This window comes from Hibiscus syriacus, unplaced genomic scaffold (assembly GCF_006381635.1).
Source record: "Hibiscus syriacus cultivar Baekdansim isolate YM2019G1 unplaced genomic scaffold, ASM638163v2 tig00006731_pilon, whole genome shotgun sequence".
Taxonomy (NCBI): Eukaryota; Viridiplantae; Streptophyta; class Magnoliopsida; order Malvales; family Malvaceae; genus Hibiscus; species Hibiscus syriacus.
The window spans coordinates 262,806-288,468 of record NW_024062108.1 but is presented as its reverse complement, the minus strand read 5'-3'; the positions used below and the strand labels follow the sequence as shown (position 1 = coordinate 288,468).

Below are 25,663 nucleotides of genomic sequence, written 5' to 3'. Positions count from 1 at the left end.
GGTTCGATTACTAATGCATCTAATCATACATTTAAAGTTGATACTTTAGAATTCTGTTATGATCCAGGTGCATCAGGAAGGAAGTTAGGAACCTTTATACATAATAATTCTAGATTCAGATTTACGGAGAGTGATTCATTACTCAAACAATCAGGTATATTCAAGATTATGAATTTAATTATCAGTATTTTAAGTCCAATTGAACCAAATGGGGTATTCAAGATCCTTTACATCTGAGTTACTTGTGTTTTCATATATGACCGGAGTGATTTGAGTTGATAAGGGAGAAAAAAAGATTCAAGAAATTTAAAATCTGTGTCGATCTATCGGATTATCAAAATAACTCGAGATGAACAAATCCCAGAACTAATGCATGTTGATCGGTCAATTAGTTGCCCTTCTAGGGTATTCACTCTTTAAAACTAACAATTCTTGACCATAGATCTTCTTCAGAATCATCGTTTAATAAATATTAAGGAGACAAACATGTATTCCAATGGTCTTTATTTCATTTTCACATTTCAACAATATTAGGAATTATCGATATACTTAATTCGTGGTTCATAACCCATAGGGACAATACATCATCTAAGTTCATCAGTGTTCCCAAATTTATCCAAATCACTTACTTAATCCTCAGTCATTGAGTTTACTTAGTTCATTTAGTAGTCATGTCTATCCTAGTCACTTCGGAGTTTTCCAGATTAATTCAGACGTTTATGAAATTCAGATACATATGGCACGTTCGTTCAGTTCAATTTTGTCATATAATAAAGTCATTATGGTATACTAGGTTGATTTAATAATTTTTGAGCTTGAGGGTATTTAGTTATTCCATGACTTGGAGATACTTTAGGTCATTTTACATTTTAGGGGGAATTTTGGTCATTGTACACTTCAGGGGCAATTCTATAATTTCCATATAGATCCAGAATTTAATTCAATGATTCCAAAGTTCAAGTGGATCAAAACATAAGTTCTTAGGTCGTCTCCTTAATCATAGTCATCCGGAGAAGTCTTGATCTTTTACTGTATGAGGGCATTTTTGTAATTTTACCTCGTAGGGATATTTTTGGTAATGTCTTATCTAAATATTCCCGGTATTTAACCTTGAAAAAATTAATCAAAATTTACAGATCTTGAAGTTAATTGATTTATTATCGAATCACCGAACTTATTATTATTATTTTCGATTGATCTTCCACTTTCTTAAGCGAGCCATATAAGTCATATTCGGTTACTGACTTTTTAATATTCGGATCGAGTTTAGGAAGTGATCACTACATACATGTGACCAATTATACTCATCCATGCAGAAATCAATATCAACATGTTCCATAAAGCATGAAACATGTAGTAATGTATTACCTCGATTTTTGTGCCATATCGATCGACCATTTAAACTCAATTTGATCGCCCTCGAACTTGAATTCAACTTCCAATAATTCCTTAGATACACAACAACATAAATTTCATCAGAAACGGATCTTAATTGCAAAAAATGGATCTAATCAGGTGGTTAATCAGTGAAAAACAACTTATTGGGTTCGAATTTGGTGAAACGGACCTCAAAAACGAACTCAGAACATTAAAAATATATAATAGAGCTTTTCGAAAAAATTTGACTTTTTCGGTCAAAGTCGACGGTCTAACCGTTCAACGGGTTGACTCAATCGAGTTGACTCAACCTAGTTGACTCAGCGACTGGGTCGGGTCGGGTTGACCGGTTCTGAAAAATTTCCTTGGGCCAAAACAATCCCCACGCGCAACGCCGGCGTGTGAGACGACGATGGAGCCAGATTTGATCAGTCGATTACTCCCTGCTTCAACAACCACCAATATCAACCCCAATAATAATAAAAAAATCATCTAAAACCAATTAAAAATAATTAAGGAAGCGATCGGAGTTCGTTACCAACGGCGACCGGAGAAAATCACGTCGACTGAGGACACTACCGACTAGGTCCTGACCGCAACGGAATGGGGAGTTTGATGGGAAAGGTGGTTAGACTAGCCGACAATGTAGGCGACCGAAAACGTCGAAAATCGAGGTGATGGTTTTGGGTTCAATCGCAGCTTGCAAACGCTCTATCCCGATGAACGCCGGCTGATATGGGATCGATGACGATCAGGGTTTGATCGGGGTAGGATGTCGGTTCGATCGGTGGTGAAGACGTACACTAGCGATGGTTGAACGGTGGATAATCGGCGACAAAAGGGCGATGAGACCAGGTGGGGGAAAATTTAGGGATTGGATAAATTTGGGAGTTTTGGTTCTTACCTTACGGGGAAAACCGGGTTTATTTTTCACCCATAACAGAAAATGGTCAAATTCAGGTCCCTCAATTTTCTGCATTTTTTAAAAATTGTCTATAAATTTAAGAAACTCATAATTTGACCCCTAATTTGGGGTGTTACAAAGGGATTCTAAATGTTAAACAAAATAGATAGTCTTTGCATTTAGCTATCAGTTTAGTTAGCAAGATATGCTTGGCTTCCTCAGTAACGTTTGATTCAAAATAGTTGCATTACATTTATTTTAAAGGCAACAAGAGATCAATAAGACTCAGAAAACAATGAATTATATTTATTTTAAACACACTTATATTTATTCCATGCAAATAAAACAAATCCACAAATGTTCCTTGCATCCTTCAATCATTACTGCATATATTGGTCTTTTTCAACATTTTTAAGAAATAATTTTATTTAATTTCTTCTGGTTCGATTTCGAATTCAGTTAAAGGATAACTCTTTGACAATCCCATTAAAGCGGTAAAGATGATTTTGTTAGGATCAGATCGATCTATTGCAATATCAGAAAGAGGAACCCAAATCACCATCTCTTTGCTTTTGATGCCCGTAAACTTCCGCATCCGACCATCCTCAAGGAAGCCCGTCATCTCGGATGCGAACGAGCTTATTCCAATGTCCTTCAACCTAAACATGGTGATCTTTTGTTGTTTCAGCCACGTAAAACCCGTGATCCGGTTAAACCCGAACTCAACTAAATTGTTACAAGGCATCAACGTTTTGGGTAGTCGGAACTTCTCGAGGAGCTCTTGCGCTTTTTGCTTGCAAAGCGTTGCGCCATGGTATACTTCAGCACCAGCTCGGTGAGTTTCTATATGCTTAGATGCCATTCGACTGATCTTTTGTTTGTTTTGTTTCAATTTGCAAATTCCAACAATCTCAACTTGCTTATATACAGTCCCTTATCTACCCAATGGCAGAAAATGAAGGCATTTTTGTGTTTGATTTTTTGTTTTTAAATTCAGTTTGTGAATATGTGCATACTTTTCTATGATTTAATTTTTATTCTTCATGTAATATTTTAAGCATCATACGAAAGAATTGATTGATTATTTCTCAGTGAACCTTTTTATAGATTGATTTGGTTTTGAAACTAAACAAATGGATTTTGTTTGGAAACGGTGATTTTTGTATTCATGTTTAAAAATGGGAATGAATTATTGCTTTGCATGACTGCATTAAATAAATTGATTATGAGGTAGAGAGAGAAAACTCATGGGGCATGAGCTACATTCTTGGTATATGGGAAATCAATGAATAAGTTTTAAACGAATTAATTAAGATGGATCTTAGTTTGACCACTGAAAAAAAAAACTTAATTTATCAAGTAGATCATTGAACTTCTAATTTGATTTCACTCAAGTCGCCGAATGTTAATTGGTAACGAAATTGTTCATGTGGTAATTAAACAAATTTGTATTATAATATATTTGATCCTTAATAATTTAATATTTCATTCAATTCAGTCTTAAATACAATTAATTCAATAAATCTAATAATAATTCTATCACTTGGATGCACATCATGTTTTTTAGCCCACTCATCTTCCTCATTTTTTTTCTTATCTCTCAAACAAAAACTCAAAAAAAACAAAAAAAACAAAGCCTCCTCCCCAAATGAAAAATCACAAAAATTTAATCATATCATTATCATCCCTATCACCACATGAGATATTTATATTTATATTTAATCCTCAAATTCTAGAATTTCACTTGAATGTTTGTAAACTTTGTTTATTTATGTTTTTATGTATTTTTATTTAATTTGAATTGTAATTAGATTTCGAGGTTGTTATTGGATATGGTTACAAGTTAAATTTAGGCAATACAAAATAGGAAGAAAGATTTTGAAAATCAGTTTTGATTAGCGACATTTTAAGATGATAAAGTCACTAATGGAGTACATAATCTGCGGGGTTGTGTCGACCATATACATAATTATTAGCGACGCTTTCAGTAAAATACATAAATAAAAACCTAAAAAGATCATCACGAAGCAAAATAGTATCCATTTGATTCGACAAATACCCTACAATCTACCCTCTCAATCAACAAAAACCACAAAGGTTATAACACATATCCTTACTAATAACTCTCCAAACTACTAAGAAATATAACATTGCATGAGAAACCCACCCACAAAAACCAATAACTCCCTTGCTAACTATATATCTTAGAAATAAAAGACATCACTGTGCAAAACAAAAATCATTCAAATAACACTTCTAACAAGAATGAGTGAAAAATTATCAAGATCCTAATGACACGACATAAATCAAAAGATATACCATAGGACAAGAGATGAAATCCTTTCTACGGCCCGCAAGACACCTAAATTGCCTCCATGGAAACTTTCAAAGATATCATAGCTACTTTAAATATATTTTTACCACCATGCATAGAACAAAGCTTGTCGATGAAACCCATTGCTATGTTATACAATCAGCTAATCCATTATGCACTCTTGACACATATATAAACTCTAAGAGATTATTAAATTGAACTTCAAGATTGATCTTCAGTAACCCCTACTAAACATCGATTTGGATTCTTAAAAGTACGAACCCTACTCCTTGATTTGAATTGCAAGGACCCAAAACCCACAAAAAAAATATTTTCTTCCAACCACCACTACTTGCATACAAGACTAAACAATGCAAGCTTTAAAAGCGAAGGCCATTAGATTTGTTCTCCAATATTTGGGCTCATCTTTTCCCTTATAATTAATAGTTGAAAAGCACTGAAGCTATGGGCTAGACAAAAAACAAGATATTATGGCATCCTAAGGAATGATGCATTGTAAAAATTTAAAAGCCGCAAGAATTTTCCAACACTCTCCATGAACTTGATAAACACATCTTAGAGAGTTTATCAAGCCTCACTTTGATATTCAAAACAATGGATTGAAGCCTCAAATAGCCCCTACCCTACTTCTAAAATTTGAGTTAACAAAATCTCAAACAAACACAGAGCACCCTACCCACTGCTTTTGAAAAGCAACCCCAAGGAACAATCAATTCAGAACCTTTAATGGAATGCAATAACTCAACTATGCATTGTTACCTTCATCGCTAAAATCCATAAGAGATCTTCAATTGAACCAAGCTAACACAAATCTCTTCTTCATTACCTTTAAGACGACTCCATATTTTTCTTATGAAATCTAATAATAATTCTATCAGTTGGATGCACATCATGTTTTTTAACCCACTCATATTCCTCATTTTTTCCTTATCTCTCAAACAAATACTCAAAAATCAAAACCTCTTCCCCAAATAAAAAAGCAAAAAAATTTAAACATATCATTATCACCCCTATCACCATATGAGATATTTATATTGAATCCTTAAATTCTAGAATTTCACTTGAATGTTTGTAAACTTTGTTTATTTCTATGTTTATGTATTTTATTTAATTCGAATTGTAATTAAATTTGAATGTTGTCATTGAATATTTTTACAAGTTAAATTTAGGTAATACAAAATAGGAAGAAAGATTTTGAAAATCAGTTTTGTTTAGCAGCATTTTAAGATGAAAACGTCACAAATGGAGTACATAATAAATGGGGTTGTGTGGACCAACACTAGTATATACATAATTATTAGGGCTCTTTCAACAAAATAAATAAATTAAAACCTAAAAAGATCAACACGAAGCAAAATAGCATCCGATCGATTCGAGGAATAACATGTAATCTACCCTCTTAATTGGGAAAAAAATGTAAAACCTCGAATTTTTGTTAGTGACCAAAATGTAAATTTTGAAAGTTTAGCGACCAAAGTATAAAATTGGGAAAAGTTTAAGAACCTAAGTGGTAATTTTACCAAAAAAGAATTTTTATTCCAAAAATAGATAGTTTACTCTTAAGAGTGGGTTTTTATTGAAATCATATTCTTGATCCAGAATTTATGTTGAAAAATAAAAAGGGTTAAAGTCTGGTAAGAAATCAGTAAATCGGATCGATTAGAAATTTCGAGAAAATTGAAGGATGATAAATTAGGATTAAAAATATTATTTCCAAATTTGAAAATGATGGAAAATAATATAAAGCATTGGATTTGAGGATTCAATTCCATGTTAAATTTGTACCGTTGGATTAAAGTGGTAAAATTATAATTTTTGGAAATTTGAAGGGCAAAATGGTAAAGTGGGAAAATATTTTGTTCATCTTTGAGTTTTGAAAGATGATAAGGTTGAGGTGTCTTGGGTTTATGGTAAATATCAAGTTTTATTAAGGGTAAATTTGTCTTTTCCCAATTAAATGAATAAAATATTTATTTAAGCTTAAATTAAAGGTAAATTAACATGATAAATTTCATGATACTTGTTCATCCTTTTCTCATCCAAGTCGTGAGCTTCTCCAAAGGTGAGAGAAAATTTATTTTTGATTTTTGAACAATTTCATTTGGATTTTGAGTTATGACGTGAAATAGAAAATCGTTCTACACGAAAAAACACTATCTTTTGGTACCATTTACGCTTACTAATCTTGCTTGATTTCAAAGATCCTAAATTCTAGGGTTTGTGTTCATATTAGGATTTATAAAATTAATGACGAATCTTGAGGCTTTTGAGGTTGTAAATTCATTTTTAAGCTTGTATGATGATTATAACATGTTCAATCTGCCTAGAAATGTTTCTTTGATATTCAACCAAACTAGAAGTTGGGGGAAACTTTGTGTTTTGATTAAATTGATTAGGGATTTGATTGTAGAGATGTTGTAAGGTTAGATGGGAGTTGATTTCATGTTTGAATGGAATCAAAATCGATCAAAATCATGAAAAACCTAGTCTATGAGCTTTGGAACATTCGACCATGGCTTATATGGATGAGAAATATTATGGAAAAATATGTAAGTTTTGTATCCTTATAAAAACTTAGGGACTATTCTATAATTTATGAAAAGTTAGGGGACCAAATCAATAATTTTTAAAAAGTTATGGATTGTTATGTAAGTGTTTAATAGTTGATGTACTATGCTAGAAATTAATGTTTGAGTGTTGAAGTTGAAGTTAGGATGTGAAATTGAATTATTTTTGGAAAGCTTATAAAAGTTAAGGTTTAAAGCACAAATATGGAAAGTTTGGGAGCTCAAGTAAAAATGTTATGTGAATTTGGATTAAATGGAATTTGAATGGTCAATTGGGAGTGTTAAGGACAACATTTATGTTGTGATATGTAAATTGTATCAAATAATCATCGAAAATTTTGTAGGGATTTATTTTCCAAAGTATGTCTATGTTAGTAAGATTCTAATATTTGGTTTGAATTTTTATATGGTTGGTAATGATGTCCACTTAGATTGAGTGCTTGAAATCAAGTTTAAACAATATTAAAGCTAAGGAAAAGTTTAAGGATGGAATGTGAAATCCTAAGGGAAATTTACAAGCTAAGGACACCAAGTGAGTGCAAATTTATTTTGTACTTATGTTATCGAACAAACATTGGCTTGCGATGAGCCAGTGATGGAGTTATTATGGTAAGAGGTGGCTCCTAAAATGTTATGTGATTTGTGATGCATGCTTACATGTGCATTTGGTGAGCTAATAGAATTAGTGAACAAGTTGAAAATGCAATTGGTGAAATATGCCTAGATTGGTGTTCTGAACAATAAGTTTATAAAATCACCATAAATTCTACAAAACTGGTTGAAGTATTATTTTTATACCGTTGGATTATTATACCAATATAGTTTTGTTTAGAACAAATGAAAATTGATTTTGAGTTATATTCATAAAGATATGAATTTTTAACCGATGATAGGTCAGAAAACGGGGCAGCATATTATGTTCAAAATAGATTTTGCCGGTTAACTTTGCAAATTCACCATAAATTGTACAAATTGAACTATAAGAAGTACCTTACATGGATAGATTCGTATTTGAGTCTAGTTTCTAGTAGTATAAACATAATATTTTAAAGGTGTAGGTTAATACGTATTAGTATTTCTTTAAAGGTAGTTCAAACTGCAAGGATATGAAATTATGACAAATTTTGGGATTTAACCAAAGTAAAAGTAAATGATCAAGTTAAAGCTTAGTGAGGCTTATATTTTGACTTGTATATAATGTCTAAATGAGTGCAATGCATGCATAACATTATGCATGAATGTTTTATACATCATTGCATAGGACTTGTGATGAGTATATCTTGTTTATATTGGCATGATATTTATGTCATTTATCATATATTTGACATATTCTAAATATGTCGAGGGTTAAATATAAAATGCATTGATCACTTTTTATTATATATGATTTTTATCATGAGTATATATATGATGTTTATTATAAATATTATTTCGGGTATGGAATGCCCAATGTTAAATTATGATAATATAATTGATCATGGATGGATCAAATAAAATAGACTATATTCCCAAGTAAGTCATTGAGGGACAGGGTATAGTTTGCATACCATAGATCCTAGCAGCAGCTGCATATCAAATAAGCACTTCGGTGCATATCGTGGGTACGGTCTTATGTGTATCACTTCAGTGCATATGATGGGCATGACCTTATGTGTAAACACTACGGTGCATATATTTGACTCGAATACCCAAGGTCCTTGATCGCTTGTAAATGTATATGCTAAGGCAAACAAATATGTGCAAGTGTACATAGTCGAATCAAGTAATAAAGGGTAAGTTAGTTATTATATCCTCAGGGATTGGTAGGGGTTTTGATGTTTCGCCATAACTAGAACTAGGTGTCATGAGCTAGTCCCTGAATTCTTGTCAAAACAGAGAAACAATTAGTAATGGATTATATGAATAGGTGTCAAAGCGTTACTAAAGCATGAGAATATTTTGAAGTGTGGTTGCAGAAAAGTTTGGTTGAGGAAAAGAAAATATGCAAAAGTAACAAATAAAAATAGCGAAGGCAAGGAAAAAAGTTGATTCAAATATATATAGAATAACCTCACATATTCAGACTTTTCACATAACACTTAGGTTGGCCTTTCTATGGAGCGAAATTATTCTAAGTCAGGAAAAAATTGTTATGATATGCTTAGGCTGCCCGACATGATTATTGGAGTATTCTATGATGATTTCTATGGAAATACTACTCGACGTGAGCTACAACCCTTGGTTTTTCAGACTTTTGTTGGGGCAATACTCCTCATATTGAACTATAGTCGTTGTTTATTATACTCAAGCGTTTATCCCCTTTAGTCGATTGAAGCCCTCTCCTTATCTTTAAGGCAGGTTAGAACATCACCATCCTAGATCTATTCCATTGTTCACGTATATCTATCCTAATTATCTAAACTCTAAGAATCAATTTCTAGAAAAATGTCAATCTCTCGAAAGCTCTTACAAAGTTTAGAAATGTTTCGTCTAGGCACCAGGCAATCTCTCGAAAGCTCTTACAGTGTCTAGGAAAAAATATTAAAACAATGAACAAAACTGTTTAAGCAAAATCATAATTCATCATCCATTAACCATAAAATAATTGTCTCGACAAAAAAAAATCCAACACCAAGTATCGTCGTTTAGTACATGCCCAAAACAGATCAAAGAAATAAAGAAAAAAGGAAGAATGACTCCGAAACAGGGGGCTCTGCCATGACAACTCTGACCAGCACCACACTTGCTCTAGCGACCAGCCTCTCCCGAGGCATGACCGCCGCTCTACTATAGTCTGGCTGTGGAGGGCACCAAGGACGGTTGAGTTGGGGAACGGTGGAAGGTAAGGTATTGCAACTGGTTACTCCATGCTTAAAGTAAATCATCCCCTTCTTTTTTTCTTGGAAACTATAAAGGGGTATTTATAATGGGAATTTCTCTTGGGTTTTTTGTCATTGAATATTCCCTAAATACCCATGTTGACTTGTCCATACTATAGATAGAAAGGAGACTGAAGGTGGTCAAATTATTAAAGGGCTTAATTACACGTGAGGTCAGCCAGACAGCTGGCAGGTGACATCAACAGTTCGCCAAATTCACTTTTGACTTGCAAGATAAATCTTACATTGGCAAGAAAAATATGTTCCTTACTATCTTTGTCTTTTGTGTTCCACTGGCCCTTGTGAAATGTTTTGTCACGACTGAAATGTTCTTCCTAAGTCATTTCTTGTACACACACAATCCATACAAGACCTTTCTCCTCAGCAGCATAAGTTAAGTCAAATAAATCTTGCCTACGCAAAACTTATCCACCACATGCAAATATGACCTAAATGCAACTAATATGCTATGAAAATAATGTTTAGACTAACAATAACTTAAGTAAAAAGACTAAAACAGAGTCTTTTTACGGAGTTATCACACCCCAAACTTAAGTTATAGCTTGTCCTCAAGTAATGTATAATAATCAGTAGAAAAAAAAACGGTAAAGTAAAATTAAGACAATCATGTGGTTTAAAATTTCATCCCACCGTAAAAAGTTTAGCCTCAATATCCTATAATGTCATATAAGTCAAGTACCTTCCTAAGTCAGGATTCTTTGCTAGTGTGTATGAGCGATTGTACCCAGTCTGTGCTTTAATGTATTTTGGCAAGGCATCAAATTATTCGTCAAGCACATTTTCCACTTCTATTTATTCAACTCAATTTATTTTTTTATTTTTTGGGGGAATCAGCTCATCACACCTACCCTTTCACACTATAGATGAAAGAGAGCATACATTCCACCCCCGAGCTAGTCGAGTAGAGTCATCTCGTGACTACTTTCATTCACTCATATACCTAGGCAACCATTTATTTTTTAGGAGTTTCCAGGTTATGCCATTACACAGAGAAGTGTCCCTTTAATTCTACAAAATTTAAATACTAAGAAGTTTAACTAAATTTTTACAATTCTTCAATGTCTTGGCATACAGAAAGTTCTTTCCAAAAAATTGTCTAAGCACCTTAGGTAGAGAAATCATACAATCATGTTAACAAGTTCACAAAGAATCAAGCCTAAGGTCAGTTCTATCATTCAACAGTCATGTAAAATAATTCTGGCCTAGGTAATAAAATTCTTCTTTCATCATCGGCCATCCTCAATTTATTCCAAACAACAGTCTAAACATACTCATGCCATGACAACCAAAATTTTCAACCAATTATTATCAACTGCTATTAACTAAGTGTGGGACACAACACCTCCTCCAAACTTGAGGGATGCATTATCCTCAATACATGAATAATAAAAATAACCTACGTTATTCTAAATGCAAATGCAGATGCAATGGGAAAAATACCTTACTGTGGTGGGGAGGCTTGACTTGACACACATGTTTTGCATCTCTTTAGAGGAGGGGCTCTCATATATAATATATTTCGATGGATTCAAAGAGAGAGATGGTTGAATGACACGACCAGCTATTCACTTAATGCGAGGTATCATGCTCGGAGCACTAGTTGATTCTAGCTTTTCCTTAAAGTATGTGGGCTCTGCAGGTGTTGCTTGAGAATGACTTTCTTCAAGGTTAGGAACTGGTGTAGTATGGCGATCTGGGGACTACTCATATGCTTGTTCAGTTGTGGGTTGATCGGGAACCAAATTGAAATCATCATCTTCAAAAAATTTGGGCGGGATTTCCTGGGTGTTCTCAGATTAAGAGAAGAGGGAGTTGAGATATTTGTCTGTCTCGCCATGGCCTTCTTCATGTATAGGAGATACATGCGTGGCAAGGAGGGAAATATGCGTGGAACTCAGGGGAACATTTTGCGCCGAGGCATAAAATGTACTACCGCCTGCTGTGTGTTTTAGAATTTTATCAGGAAAAGGTGGCAGGTCCTCATTGGTAATTAGGAATAACTATTTGAATAAGGCATTTAGTTGTGCATCCCTTTCCTTGACATAGCCAAAGAAAGTATGCATGTGACTTTCTAGACGTTCGAGTCTCTCATGTGTCTCTCTAGTAGATGTGACCACGACTACCATTCTGGCCGTGACAACTAATTTTTCTCTGCTCTCCAGGCCCTCATGTGGAGAATTATCATCGAAGCTCATAAGTTCATGCATATTCTTTTTGGTGATGCATTCCTTTGACTTGATAAAGCCCTTAAATGGCTCATGGGGGACTTTTTTCTTCCTGTACAGAGCAATTATCAAGTTAGGAAAAAGAAGGTTATCTCAATTCCTATTCATATAGCCAAGAATTTTCTCGAAGATTATCTCCCCAACATCAATCGCTCGCCCATAAATGATCAAGTGCAGTAGCATCAACCGCATCACCAATACTATTCCGTTGTGGGAAATCGACATCAGCTTGCCTTTCAAGAAGTGATTCCACAACTTTACAACCTATTTAAGGGCTCAGCGATCCACCCTCTTACGCGTTGGCACATTTCCTTCAAACTTGGCCCATCCAAAACACAGGTCTTCCAGGACACCATCGTATGTTTCTTGTTCTACCTCGACAAGGAATTTTTTGTGTTGATCCTCCACCTTGCCGAGCTTAAAATAACAGTTGAGGGCTGAGGGAGAGAACCAGATGGATTTCCTTCTCACATAAACATTAAGTTGGGATTAGTCTCCTAAATGTGCATAAAATTCACGAATAATCTCCAATGCCACCGCCTTTGGATATTCAGAAAATTTCTTTCACTTATGTTTCCTTACTATGTCCATTACCTCTGGTCCGAAGGGTTCTTCACCCTCCATCGAAAAAACAAAGTCGTCCTCCAAATAGACTTACCATTTTTGTAGGCTTTTGAACCTTACTTCAGCTTCGGTAGTTTGAAAACGCTGAAATCCTGAGGATATGGCTACTTTTCTTGGATTTTGCCGTGGTTTTTGTTGTTACATGGTTTATCATGGCAGCAGTTTGGAGGAAATAGTGAAGAGAAAAGGTTGAGGGAAAAGAAAACAAGGAAATAGTGAGGAGTAATGAGAGACAGATGGTTTTTTATGAATGTAATGTGTGGTTTATTGGGGTAAAATGGTAAAAATGGAAAGAGAAAAGATATGGTATTAATGAGAAGATATTTGATTTGACTTAAAGTAAGGGAAATATGTATTTCATTCTTTAAAATTACCACCAAAACCAATTAGATTAGGGTTTCGCTTCCTCCCATACATGAGCTTCAACCATATGCTACCACGTGTGCCTTGAATACTAAAAAGAAAAAAAGTATCTTAATAAAAAAAATAAACAACGTGCATAATAAAATAACTTAGTTTATTTATGTACATAATTCAATTTTTGGTTGCCTCGGCAACCAAAATTGTTTAGGATAGAAAAGCAAACTCTTGGGCATCGTGAGTTATCGATGTTGGTTTATCGCGCATGACGGGTGCTCCTTTGTATTCCTTCAGTCTTTGACCATTCACCTTAAAGGTGGATCCATCATCTAGGATCTTGATTTCTATTGCTCCATTGCTATGGACTTTGTGTATGATCAACGATCCTGACCATCTAAATTTTAGCTTGCCTGGAAACAGTTTGAGTCGTGAATTATAGAGAAACACTTGTTGTCAAGGAAAAATTGCCTTGGCAAAATTTTTCTATCATGCCATCATTACGTTTTTTTTGTATAGGCGGGTATTTTAGTAAGACTGAGCTCTAAACTCATCCATTTCGTTCAATTCCAATAATTTTCTTTCTCTAGAAAGCTGGGTGTACATGTTCAATTTCTTAATGGCCCAATATGCTTTATGTTCAAGTTCCACATGAAAATGACACTCTTTTCCATAGACTAGCTTGAATAGGGACATTCCAAGTGGTGTCTTGAATGTTGTGCGATAGGACCATAGCACTTCATCCAGCTTTGGCGACCATTCATTGCGGTTTGGGTTAACCATCTTCTCGAGGATCAATTTGATTTCCCAGTTAGAGACTTCAGCCTACCCATTGGTCTTCGGATGATATGCCATGGCAGTTTGATGATGCACCCCGAATCTTTTTAGCGTCTTCGCAATTAATTTATTGTCAAAATGTGCCTTCATCACTGATAATAGCTCATGGTGTTCCAAAGCGCGCAAATATGTTTTTGTACAAGAATTTCAGCACGGACTTGGAGTCGTTCTTGGGTGTTTCCATGGCTTCTACCCACTTGGACACGTAGTCCACAACCAAGAGAATGTATAAGTCAGAAAAAGATTAGGGGAATGATCCCATAAAATCAATCCCCCATACATCGAAGAGTTCGACTTCCATAATGTTTTTCCATGGCATCTCATTTCTCTTCGATATGTTTTCGGTGCTTTGGCATCGATCACATGACTTATAGAATTCTTCTGCATCTTTGAACAATATGGGCCAATAGAAGTCGGCTTGAAGAACCTTCGTTACAGTCCTCGTTCCACCAAAATGTCCTCCATTTGGGGATAAATGCAATTAAATAGAATTTCCTTCTCTTCTTCTTCTGGGACACATCTCCTGATTATTTGGTCGCCACATTGCTTGAATTTGAATGGTTCATCCCAGTAATAGTATCGTACATCATGTCTGAATTTTTTTAGCCTGGCTAGATAAATCTAGAGGCATAATACCACTAACAAGAAAGTTAACTATGTCAGCACACCACGACACATCCGTGAAAAATAATATTTTCTCGTCAGGAAAATCCTTCTGAATGTCCTTTATGTATTGACAAATGATTTTGTTTTCTAGCCTAGACAAGTGATATGCTACTTGGTTTTCAGTACCATTTCTATCCTTTACCTCTAAATCAAACTCTTTTAGTAATAATATCTATCTAATAAGCCTAGGCTTTGTATCTTTTTTATTAACTAAATATTTAATGGTTAGACTGATCAGTATGCACAATGACCTTAGTTCCTACAAGATATGGCCTAAACTTATCGAATGAAAATACTACGGTAATAAGTTCTTTTTCAATTGTGGTATAGTTCATCTGTGCCTCGTTAAGGATACGACTAGCATAGTAGAAAACAAGAAAGAGTTTACTTTTTCGTTGTCCTAGCATCGCCCCAACTGCATAGTCACTAGAGTCACACATGAGCTCGAAAGGGACGTCTAGGAAGGTGGAACTACAATTGGTGCCGAGGCAAGTTTTTTCTTCAAATCTATAAAAGCATTCAAACATTCATCATTAAACATAAAATGTTGATTTTATTGAAGCAAAAGACACAAAGGCTTTGAGATTTGAGAAAAATCCTTTATGAATCGCCTATAAAATCCTATATGTCCAAGGAAACTAAGTATGCCCTTTACAGTGATTGGTGGAGGTAGATTCTTGATTACGTCCACTTTGGCTCTATCCACTTCAATTCCTTGGTGAGAAATCTTGTGTCCCAACACAATTCCTTTTGTTACCATAAAATGACATTTTTCCCAGTTTATCACCATGTTGGATTCTTCATATCACTTCAGTACTTTAGGTAAGTTATCTAGGCATCAGTTGAAGTCATCACCTGAGATAGAGAAGTCGTTCATAAATATTTCCATGAAATCTTCCACCATGTCTGAGAAAATGGCCATCATACATTTCTTAAGGGTTGTTGGTGCATTACAAAGACCAAACAACATTCTCCTAAACGCGTAGGTTCCATACGGGCATGTGAAAGTAGTCTTCTCCTGGTCCTCCGATGCTATGACTATCTGATTATATCTAGAATATCCATCAAGGAAGCAATAAAATGATTTTCCTGCTAACCTATCAAGCATTTGATTAATGAAAGGGAGGGGAAAATGATCTTTCTTTGTTGCTTTATTGAGCTTACTGTAATCCATACATATCCACCATCTCGTGATTGTTCTAGTAGTCAAAACCTAATCATTTTCATTCTTAACCACGATCACACCGCCCTTCTTTGGCACACATTGCACCAGACTGACCCATGAGCTATCGGATATTGGATAAATTACTCCAGCATCCAACCATTTTATGATTTCCTTCATCACCACATTGTTCAATATCAGGTTAAGTCTTCTTTGTTGTTCCACATAATTGCTATGACTATCTTCTAATTTGATCTTGTGCATGCATATGGTAGGGTTGATTCCCTTCAAGTCTACCATGGTCCACCCGAGAGTTTTTTTATGATGCGACAAAACATTTAACAAACTGTCCTCTTGTTCGGAGGTTAGACTAGCAGATATTATCACTAGTAAAGTCTCATTACTACCTAGATAAGCATATTTCAAATGTGATGGCAAAGTTTTAAGTTACAATATGGGTGCATCTTGTAATGATGATTTTGGGAGAACGAATTCATTAAAGTCCAAGGGTTCAAATCTTACTTGGTATAGCTTGAAGGAAGATAGATTGTTCCTCTAATTTATTCTCATAACCCGTTTTGGTTTCATGATCAGGAAATCTGTTATTTGTTTCAGTTGAAAAACTTTTGCTAAGACAAAAGTTTTCACAATCCTCATTTAGAAAATTTTTACCGGGGACAAATTTTTTGTGTTCCCGCGTCAGAAATTTTTTATCTTGGCATAAAGTATCGTACTCATCTATATGTACAAATTTAGCTTGGGAAAGATTTTCTGTTTCATCTTCCTCCATTAATTCTATGTCTCTAATGCATTAGCATTCATCTGAATCATCAACATACTTCATAGAGTTGAAGACATTGATTGTGACTCTTTGATCTCCCACCCTTTAGGATTCGTCCAATAGCTAAAATGGGTTGCACAAGAATGATGGGTATGTTTTCATCAGCCTCACAGTCTAATATGAGAAAGTCTACTGGAAACACAAACTTGTCCACTTTTACAATGACATCTTTAATTCTACCCTCAAAACAAAATATGAGCAGTCAACTAACTGTAAAATAACGGTGGTTGGGCAAGCATTATATATTTCTTGTTTTAAAAATATGAACTTGGGCATCAATTTTACGCTTGACCCTAAGTCGACAATAGCTCACCCCACAAAGTTGTCATTGATTGAACATGGTATCAAGAAGCTGCCAGGATATTTTTGCTTTGACGGAAGTTTGCTTAATGTAGAGTAGAATACTTTCGTCGCAACAACATTTTCTATTCTTTCTATATTCCTCTTCTTCGTGACAACATTCTTTAGAAATTTAGCATATGAAGGCATCTTCTTGATGGCTTCAAGAAATGGGAGATTAATATACAACTGGTCTAGGACATCAAGAAATTTCTTAAACTGAATCTCGTCGTTGTGTTTCTTCAACCGTTGAGGAAAGGGTGGTGGGGGTCTGACTTCATCTGCTATAGGTGGTGAGGAAACTTTTGACTTTGCAATAAATTTCTTACTATCTGCTTGATGACTTTCTTACTATCTGCTTGATGACTTTCTGAACCTTCATCCTTTTCCTTCTCCTCATGCAATCCATCTAGTTCAACAATTTCAGCTTGATCCTCAGGCAGTGTAGTGCCTTGGCTGGAATTTTCTAGTTACTTCCCCCTAAATTTATTATTCTGATTAATTTGGGTTCCACTCCTCAGTGTAAGTACAGTGCACTACTCCTTTCCATGATGTTTAATGACCTCAGTATCACTAGGGAGACTTCCTTATGGGCGAGAATGTAATATCGTGGCAATTTGATCCATTTGGTTCTCCAATGCTCTCAAGGATGAACTATGCCTTTGCAAAAGAGATGATTGGCTTTGTAACAAATTACAGTGTTTCTTAATTTTTGATGAGTGTTCATGTATCAAAGTCTATGTTGAAGCCATTAAATCTTTTGTCGAGGTTATAAATTCCTCCAATGAAGCCTCCAAGGAGTTAAAATTAGAGTTTGTATTAGAGGAAGAAGTTGTACCTTTATTATATTGCCAAGCATTTGCTGATGCTGATGTTGAAAATGTTGATGTTGCGAATTATTCTGTTGTGTCCTATTATAATGGCATGCATGATTGTTGTTGTTAGTCCCTTGATTACCCATGAAAAATTTGGATGTTGTCTCCATCCAAGATTATATGTATTAGAATAGAGATTGTTGTTGCTTCTGTTGTAGTTGCCCATAAAATCGATGGATTCCTAGTTTTCTGGACATTTACTCTCATGATGGTTGCCGCGATAAATAATGCATGCAGTTCTAGTTGTCTTGACTTCTCTCACTCATTAGGACGCTGTAAATTTTCAATGTTAGTTATAAAAGAAAGTTGAGAAGAGACTGAATCCTTACCCTCGATTTCATATGCTCAAGATACTTTTCTACCGGTCCCTAACCTTGTAGTCAGGAATTGATAGTTGTTATTTGCTATTCTGTCGAGGAAACTGAAGGCTTCCTTGGGTGATTTATCATGCAAAGTACCATTCGTTGAGGCATCTAACATCATTCGAGTAGGTGCATTGACTCCATTATAAAACATCATGACTTGATTCCAATCATGGAATCTATGGTTCATGCACTTGCGAAGCAATCTTTTATATTTGTCCTAACATTCATACATGGATTCATCGTCGCCTTGGTGAAAAATTGCAATGTCATTGTGTAATTTTGTGTTCATATTGGGAGGGTTGTATCGAAGTAGAAAGCTTTTACATAAATTTGCCCAAGATTCCAATGAGCCCGAAGGAACTCCACTGAGCCGAGCTCTTGCTCAGTCGCGTAGAGAATAAGGGAAAAGTTTAAGCTTCAGCATATCTTCATGCCTTGCTTGTTGCCTGAACGAATCGCACACTTCAAGGAAGGCATGGACATGCTGTCTAGCATCCTCATTAGGCGAGCCAACAAATTGATCGATAGAGTTTAGTATGTTAAACATCATTAGTTTAAATTCAAAATGGGTTGCCGGCATTTCAAGTGCCACGATGTTAGGATTGAGATCGTCAAGAATCGGATTCAAGTGATCTTGTATTACTCGTGGTCTTGCAACTTCTCTAGGAATATTATTTGTCGCGACTTCAGGATTTGCCTGATCTCCCATATTGTTGCCGCTTTGGTACTATAGTTGATTCATACTACTCTGTGTGAGCTACAACCCCTGCCTTGTCAAACTGTTGTTGTGGTAATACCCCTCAGTGTGAACTATAGTCATTGTCTATTTTACTCAATTGTTTATCCCTTTTAGTCGATTGAAATCCTCTCCTTATCTTTAAGGAATGTTAGAACATCCCGATCCCAGATCTATTCCATTGTTCACGTAGATCTATTTTAATTCTCTCAAATCGAAGAATCAATTTCTAGAAAAACGACAATCTCTCGAAAGATCTTACAAAGTCTAGAAATGTTTCGTCTAGGCACCAGGAAATCTCTCGAAAGCTCTTATAGTGTCAAGACACAATATTAAAACAAGGAACAAAACACTCTAAGCAAAATCATAATTCATCATTCATTTACCATCAAATAATCATCTCGACATAACAAAAACCAAAACCAAGTAAAGCAAATCATGGTATTTCCAAAGTATCATCCAAAAGTATCATCGTTTAGTACACGCCCAAAACTTATCAAAGAAATTAATAACAAAGGAAGAACGACTCGCAAACAGGGGGCTCTGGTGTGACAGCTCTGACCAGCACCACGCCTGTTATGACGATTAGCCTCTCCCGAGGCTTTATCGCCACTCCGCTATAGTCTGGATATGGAGGGCACCAAGGACGGCCGAGTTGGGGAATGGTGGAAGGTAAGGTATTGCAGCTGCTTACTCCACGTTTAAAATAAATCCTCCCCTTGTTTTTTTTCTTGACGGCTATAAAGGGGTATTTATAATGGGAATTTCTTAGGTTTATGTGTCATTGAATATTCCCTAAATACCCGTGTTGACTTGTCCATACTATAGATAGAAAGGCGGATGAAGGTGGTCAAATTCTTGAATGGCTTAATTGCACGTGAGGTCAATTAGACAGATGGTAGGTGATATCAGCAATTCGTCAGATCCGCTTTAGACTTGCAAGATAAATCTTTCCTTGGCAAGAAAAATATGTTCCTCACAGTCATCGTCTTCTGTGTTCCAGTGGCCCTTGTGAAATGTTTTGTCACAGATGAAATGTTCTTCCTAAGTCATTTCCTGTACACACACAACCCACACAAGCCCTTTCTCCTCAACAACATCAATTAAGCCAAATAAATATTGCCTATGCAAAACTTATCCACCACATGCAAATATTACCTAAATGAAACTAATATGCTATGACAACAATGTTTAGACAAACAATAACTTATGTAAAAAGACTAAAACTAGAGTCTTTTGACGGATTTATCAGTCCTCATAGGTTTATATTTGGGCTATGATTTATTGATTAACAAACGATAAACAAGTGAATAAGTTTTTGATCTTATGGAATAAATGGAAAGTATATTGGTAAGAAACTTTATATCCAATTATATCATGTTAAATTATGGTAACATGGTTGAAATGCAGGTAAAGTGATCACATGGCATTGAATATTACTACTCATTTATAATTATATGTTGCATTGCTTTGAGTATTTATATGATTACCTCACTAAGTGTATACTTAGTGTGTGATGATCTTCAGTGTAGGAAAAAGGAAGAAAATGAGTAAGGATTTGAGCTTGAAATCAATCACCAAGGAAATTTTTGCAGGTAAGAATGATGACATCCTAATGTGTTCTAAAAGTTCTAGGTGACATGTATACAAGAATGAAATCTGTAATTTCTTAATATAGTAAGTTTTGAATATAATTAATAGTATGCATAAATATTATGATATTAAACTATGCTTAAAAATTAATATGTGTTTTAAATCAAACGTGTTAGACAATCTAATTTATTTTATGAAAATAGAACAGAAATATCTATCACTAGTTGAAACTGGTTTTGAATTGGTAGCCAACAATATCATATTATGATTTTTCTCTGTGTAATTATTTCATAAAAATTGTTCAAGTTATGAAACTTGAGAAGTTTGAATAAAAAAAATTTACTCAGTTCAATTAAAGAAATGTTTTAAATTTCTGCTGTGACATCTGTAACTCGTATTAGTTCGTGTATACTGGTTATGAGTGTTACATTTATTGCTATCAGAACTATAGGTTTAGTTGATTCTAGGACTAAACCGAGCTTGTTTGGAGTTACAAAGTGTATAAATGCCACTAGGATGTCATTTTACTGATTTAGTGTTTATAAGATTCGATTGATGCTAATCCTTACTTATAAAGGTAAAAAATATAGTATATAAAAAAGATGTGTGTATTCGAGAGTTTGAAGAACGTGATCAAGTAGGAGGTTCAAAAATAAGCTAATAGTGATAGTAATAATGTTAACCATCATTCTCTTGTTTAGTCTAAATAAGATAATGTATTGGCTCAATAGGAAGTGTCAATGTTGGATTAAGGAAAACCCTCGTTTATGCATAAGTAGAGTATTGATGAAAGAATGAAACATTCTGCTACAATTGATCCTAAGTGATATGTGTGCAATTAACCTTTTTGGCTAGAGTGCGAGGGTGAATCATATTTGTAGACAGTAACTGTCAAGTAAGGATTCAAAGAGTTAACTTTTAATGGATTGATTTCCCCTACAATGGCATGATGAATTATCGCTTAAAGCGATTGATTTTAAAGAAGTCGAAAAGTTTCGAGATATTAGTGATGGGAAATATAGTAAACTTGTTCCCTAGTGGGATTTAGGTAGTAACTATTATGAAGTTATTGCTACTAGGTTGTCAAACCTTCTTTGTAAATAAGGTGGATACTAAACCTTTCTTAGTTAAGTTAGAAGATATTCCAACTGTTCGAGGGTATCCAAATGTGTATCTGGATTACCTCTAGATTGAGAGGTAGAAAGTAAATTAGAGATGCTTATATGTATTACGTTTATTTCTATAGTCATATCAAATGGCTTCAAATGAGCTAAGAGAAGTAAATGCTTAGTTAGTAGAATTATTAAGAATAAGAATATACAAGACTAAGAGTGTCATATGGGATGCACTAGTGTTATTGTGAAAAAGAAAGACGAGTTTATGCAATTATGTATAGATTATCGCCTGTTAAATAAGGCAACAAAGATGAAAAATTATCCTCTTATGAGGATTGATAATCTTTTGATCAGTTAAAAATGTACATTGGTGTCTCCCAAGTCGGATCTTCTATCAGGATATTATTAGTTAAAGTTGAGGAAGAATATCTTCCTAAGGCAGTTTTCAGAATTCGATATGAACACTACGAGTTTGTAATAATGTTGTTTGGTTTAACGAATGTTTCTGTGACACTTATGGATTAGATAAACTAAGTATTTTAGTTATACTAGGACTAATTGGTGGTAGTGTTTATTGATGTTATTATGATCTATTTTAAGACCAAGGAAGAACACGATGTTTGTTTTTGTAAAGCTCTTACAAATATTCAAGAGAAAAATTGCATGCTAAGTTGACCAAGTATAAATGTTTCTCGTCTAAGGTTGTATTCCTAGGCCATGTGGTCTCAGTTAAGGGGATAACAATATATATCAAGGAGGCAAGAGATATAGTCGAATAATAAATTCCAAAGAATGTTTTTGAATTTCAAAGTTTCTTGGGATTTTTGGTTTTTATCAAAAGTTCATAAAGAATTTTTCGGTGATAATATTCCCTCTGACCAATCTATTGAGGGAAGACGTGTTATTCATTTGGACTGTTATGTGCCAAGAAAACTTCGAGATGTTAAAAGAAAACTGACATAAGCTCCAACGTCAGTATAATCATAATCAAGAAAAGATTATGTGAATTATAGTAATGCGTCTCATAATGGTTTGGGATGTGTGTTCGTACAAGAGGAAAAGTTTTGGTTTATGCTTCAAAGCAACTAAAAAATCATGAAAGAAATTGTCCAGCTCATGATCTTGAGTTGACAACAATTGTGTTTACTTTGTTAATATAACACCATTATCTATATGGTGAGTGACTCTATATCTATGTGGATCTCAAAAGTCAAAAATATGTGTTGACTCGAAGGAGTAAAAAGAAAAGAAAGAAAGAAAGTTGGATCAGTGACTTATCAACTAGAAGTGCCTCCTAAAATGGACAAGATCTATAATATGATTCATGTATTGCTAGTTCATAGGTATTGTCGAATCTTTCCAATGATATCATTACAGATAAGATTATAATTCAGTCAAATTTGATTTTTGAGGAGGAGCTGGTTATTAGAAACATGGATCTAAAGAACTAAGGAATTAAACCATTTTAATTGTTATGTTAAGGTGTTTGGGATGAATTGTGAGGTCGAGGAAATTATGTGGAAAAATAAAAGAGATATGAACAAAGTAGTATTCTCATCATTTTACAACGGGTACAAATTAAAATTTTGAGGATGAATTTTCATAAGGGGGAGAGAATTGTGATACCTCAAATTTTGGTTAGTAACCAAAATGTAAATTTTAAAATATTTGTGGCCAAAGAATAAAATTGGGAAAAGTTTAAGGACCTTAGTGGTAATTTTTCCAAAAAAGAATTTTTATTCCATAAATAGATAGTTTACTCTTGAGATTGAGGTTTTATTGAAATCAAATTCTTGATCCAGAATTTATGTTGAAAACAAGAAAGGATTAAAGTCTGGCAAGAAATCAGTAAATCAGATCGAATAGAAATTTCGAGAAAATTTGAAGGATGATAAATTAAACTTAAAAATATTATTTCCACATTTTAAATGATGGAAAATAATATAAACCATTGGATTTGATGATTTAATTCCTTGTTAAAATTGGATCGTTGTATTAAAGTGGCAATATTGTAATTTTTTGAAATTTCAAGGGAAAACGGTAAAGTGGGAAAAATTTAGTTTATATTTAACTTTTGGAAGATGATAAGATTGAGGTGTCTTGGTTTTATGGTAAATATCAAGTTTTATTAAGGGTAAATTAGTCTTTTTCTCAATTAAATGAATAAAATATTCATTTAAGCTTAAATTAAAGGTAAATTAGCATGAAATTTATCTAAAATTTCATGAAACTTGTTCATCCTTTTCTCCTCCAAACCGTGAGCATCTTAGAAGGTGTGACAAAATTTCTTTTTGATTTTTGAGCAATTTTCTTTGGATTTTGAGCTATTCCGTGAAATAAAAAATTGTTCTACACGAAAAACGCTATCTTTTGGTGCCATTTATGCTTTCTAATCTTGCTTGATTTCAAAGATCCCAATTTATAGGGTTTGTTTTCACATTAGGGTTTATAAAATTGATGATGAATCTTGAGGTTGTAGATTCATTTTCAAGCTTGTATAATGATTAGAACATGTTCAATCTTCCTAGAAATGTTTCTTTGTTATTCTGCCAAACTATAAGTTGGGGGAAACTTTGCGTTTTGATGAAATTTTTAGGACTTTGATTGTAGATATTTTGTAAGGTTGGATGGAAGTTGATTTCATGCTTTAATGGAATCAAAATCAACCAAAATCATTAAAAACCCAGTCAGTCTAGGAGCTTTGGAACATTTGGCCATGGCATATATAGAAGATAAAAATAGTGGAAAATTATGTAAGGGCTAGAAATAATGTAGGAAGTATACAAGCCTTAGAAAAATTTGTGAACCATTCTGTAATTTTTAAAAAGTTAAGGGATCAAAACAATAATTTTTGAAAAATTGTGGTTTGTTGTGTAAGTGTTCAATAGTTGATGTACTATGCTTGAAATTAATGTTTGAGTGTTGATATTGAAGTTAGGAAGTGAAATTGAATTATTTTTGGAAAGCTTACAAAAGTTAAGATTTAAAGCACAAATATGGAAAGTTTGGGACCTCAAGTAAAAATGTTAAGTGAATTTGGATTAAATGAAATTTGAATAATCAATTGGAAGTGTTAAGGACAAAATTTATGTTGTGACATGGAAATTGTATCGAATAAGCATAGGAAAATTTGTTAGGGATTTAGTTTCCAAAGTGTGTCTACGTTAGTAAGATTCTAACATTTGGTTTGAATTTTTATATGGTTGGTAATGATGTCTATTTATATTGAGTTCTTGAAATCAATATCATGCAATATTAAAGCTAAGGAAAAGCTTAAGGATGGAATGTGAAATCCTAATGGAAATTTGCAAGCTAAGGACACCAGGTGAGTGCAAATTTATTTTGTACTTATGTTATCGAACAAACATTGGCTTGTGATGAGCCAGTGGCAGAGTTACTATGGTAAGAAGTGACTCCTAAAATATTATGTGATTTGTGATGCATGATTACATATGCATTTGGTGAGCTAATAGAATTAGTAAAAAAGTTGAAAATGCAATTGGTGAAATATGCCTAGATTTGTGCTCAGAACAGTAAATTTAGAAAATCACCATAAATTATAAAAAAATTGATTGGATGATTATTTTTATATCGTTGGATTAGTATACCAGTATAGTTTTGTTTAGAATAAATGGAAATTAATTTCGAGGTATATACAAAACGATATGAATTTTTAACCGAGGATAGGTCAAAAAACAGGGAAATAAATTCTACCCAAAACTGATTTTGCCGGTCAAGTTTGAAAATTCACCATATATTGTAAATATTGAACTAGAAGGAGTGCCTTATATGGATATATTATTATTTGAGTATAGTTTCTAGTGGTATAAACATAAAGTTTTTTAAAGGTTTATATTAATACATAA

The 25,663-nt window shown here is 34.0% G+C and overlaps 1 protein-coding gene across 1 annotated transcript; it reads right to left on the bottom strand.

Annotated features, from left to right (window-relative positions):
- Positions 1–2,705: 2,705 nt before the first annotated feature.
- On the bottom strand, positions 2,706–3,143 carry LOC120200998. Its single transcript, XM_039201695.1, has one exon. The coding sequence runs from the start codon at positions 3,141–3,143 to the stop codon at positions 2,706–2,708; it is 438 nt and encodes a 145-aa protein (XP_039057626.1).
- Positions 3,144–25,663: the final 22,520 nt, after the last annotated feature.

Coding starts and splice junctions, on each gene's coding strand:
- LOC120200998 (XM_039201695.1), bottom strand. CDS start 3,143: ATGGCATCTAAGCATATAGAAACTCACCGAGCTGGTGCTGAAGTATAC.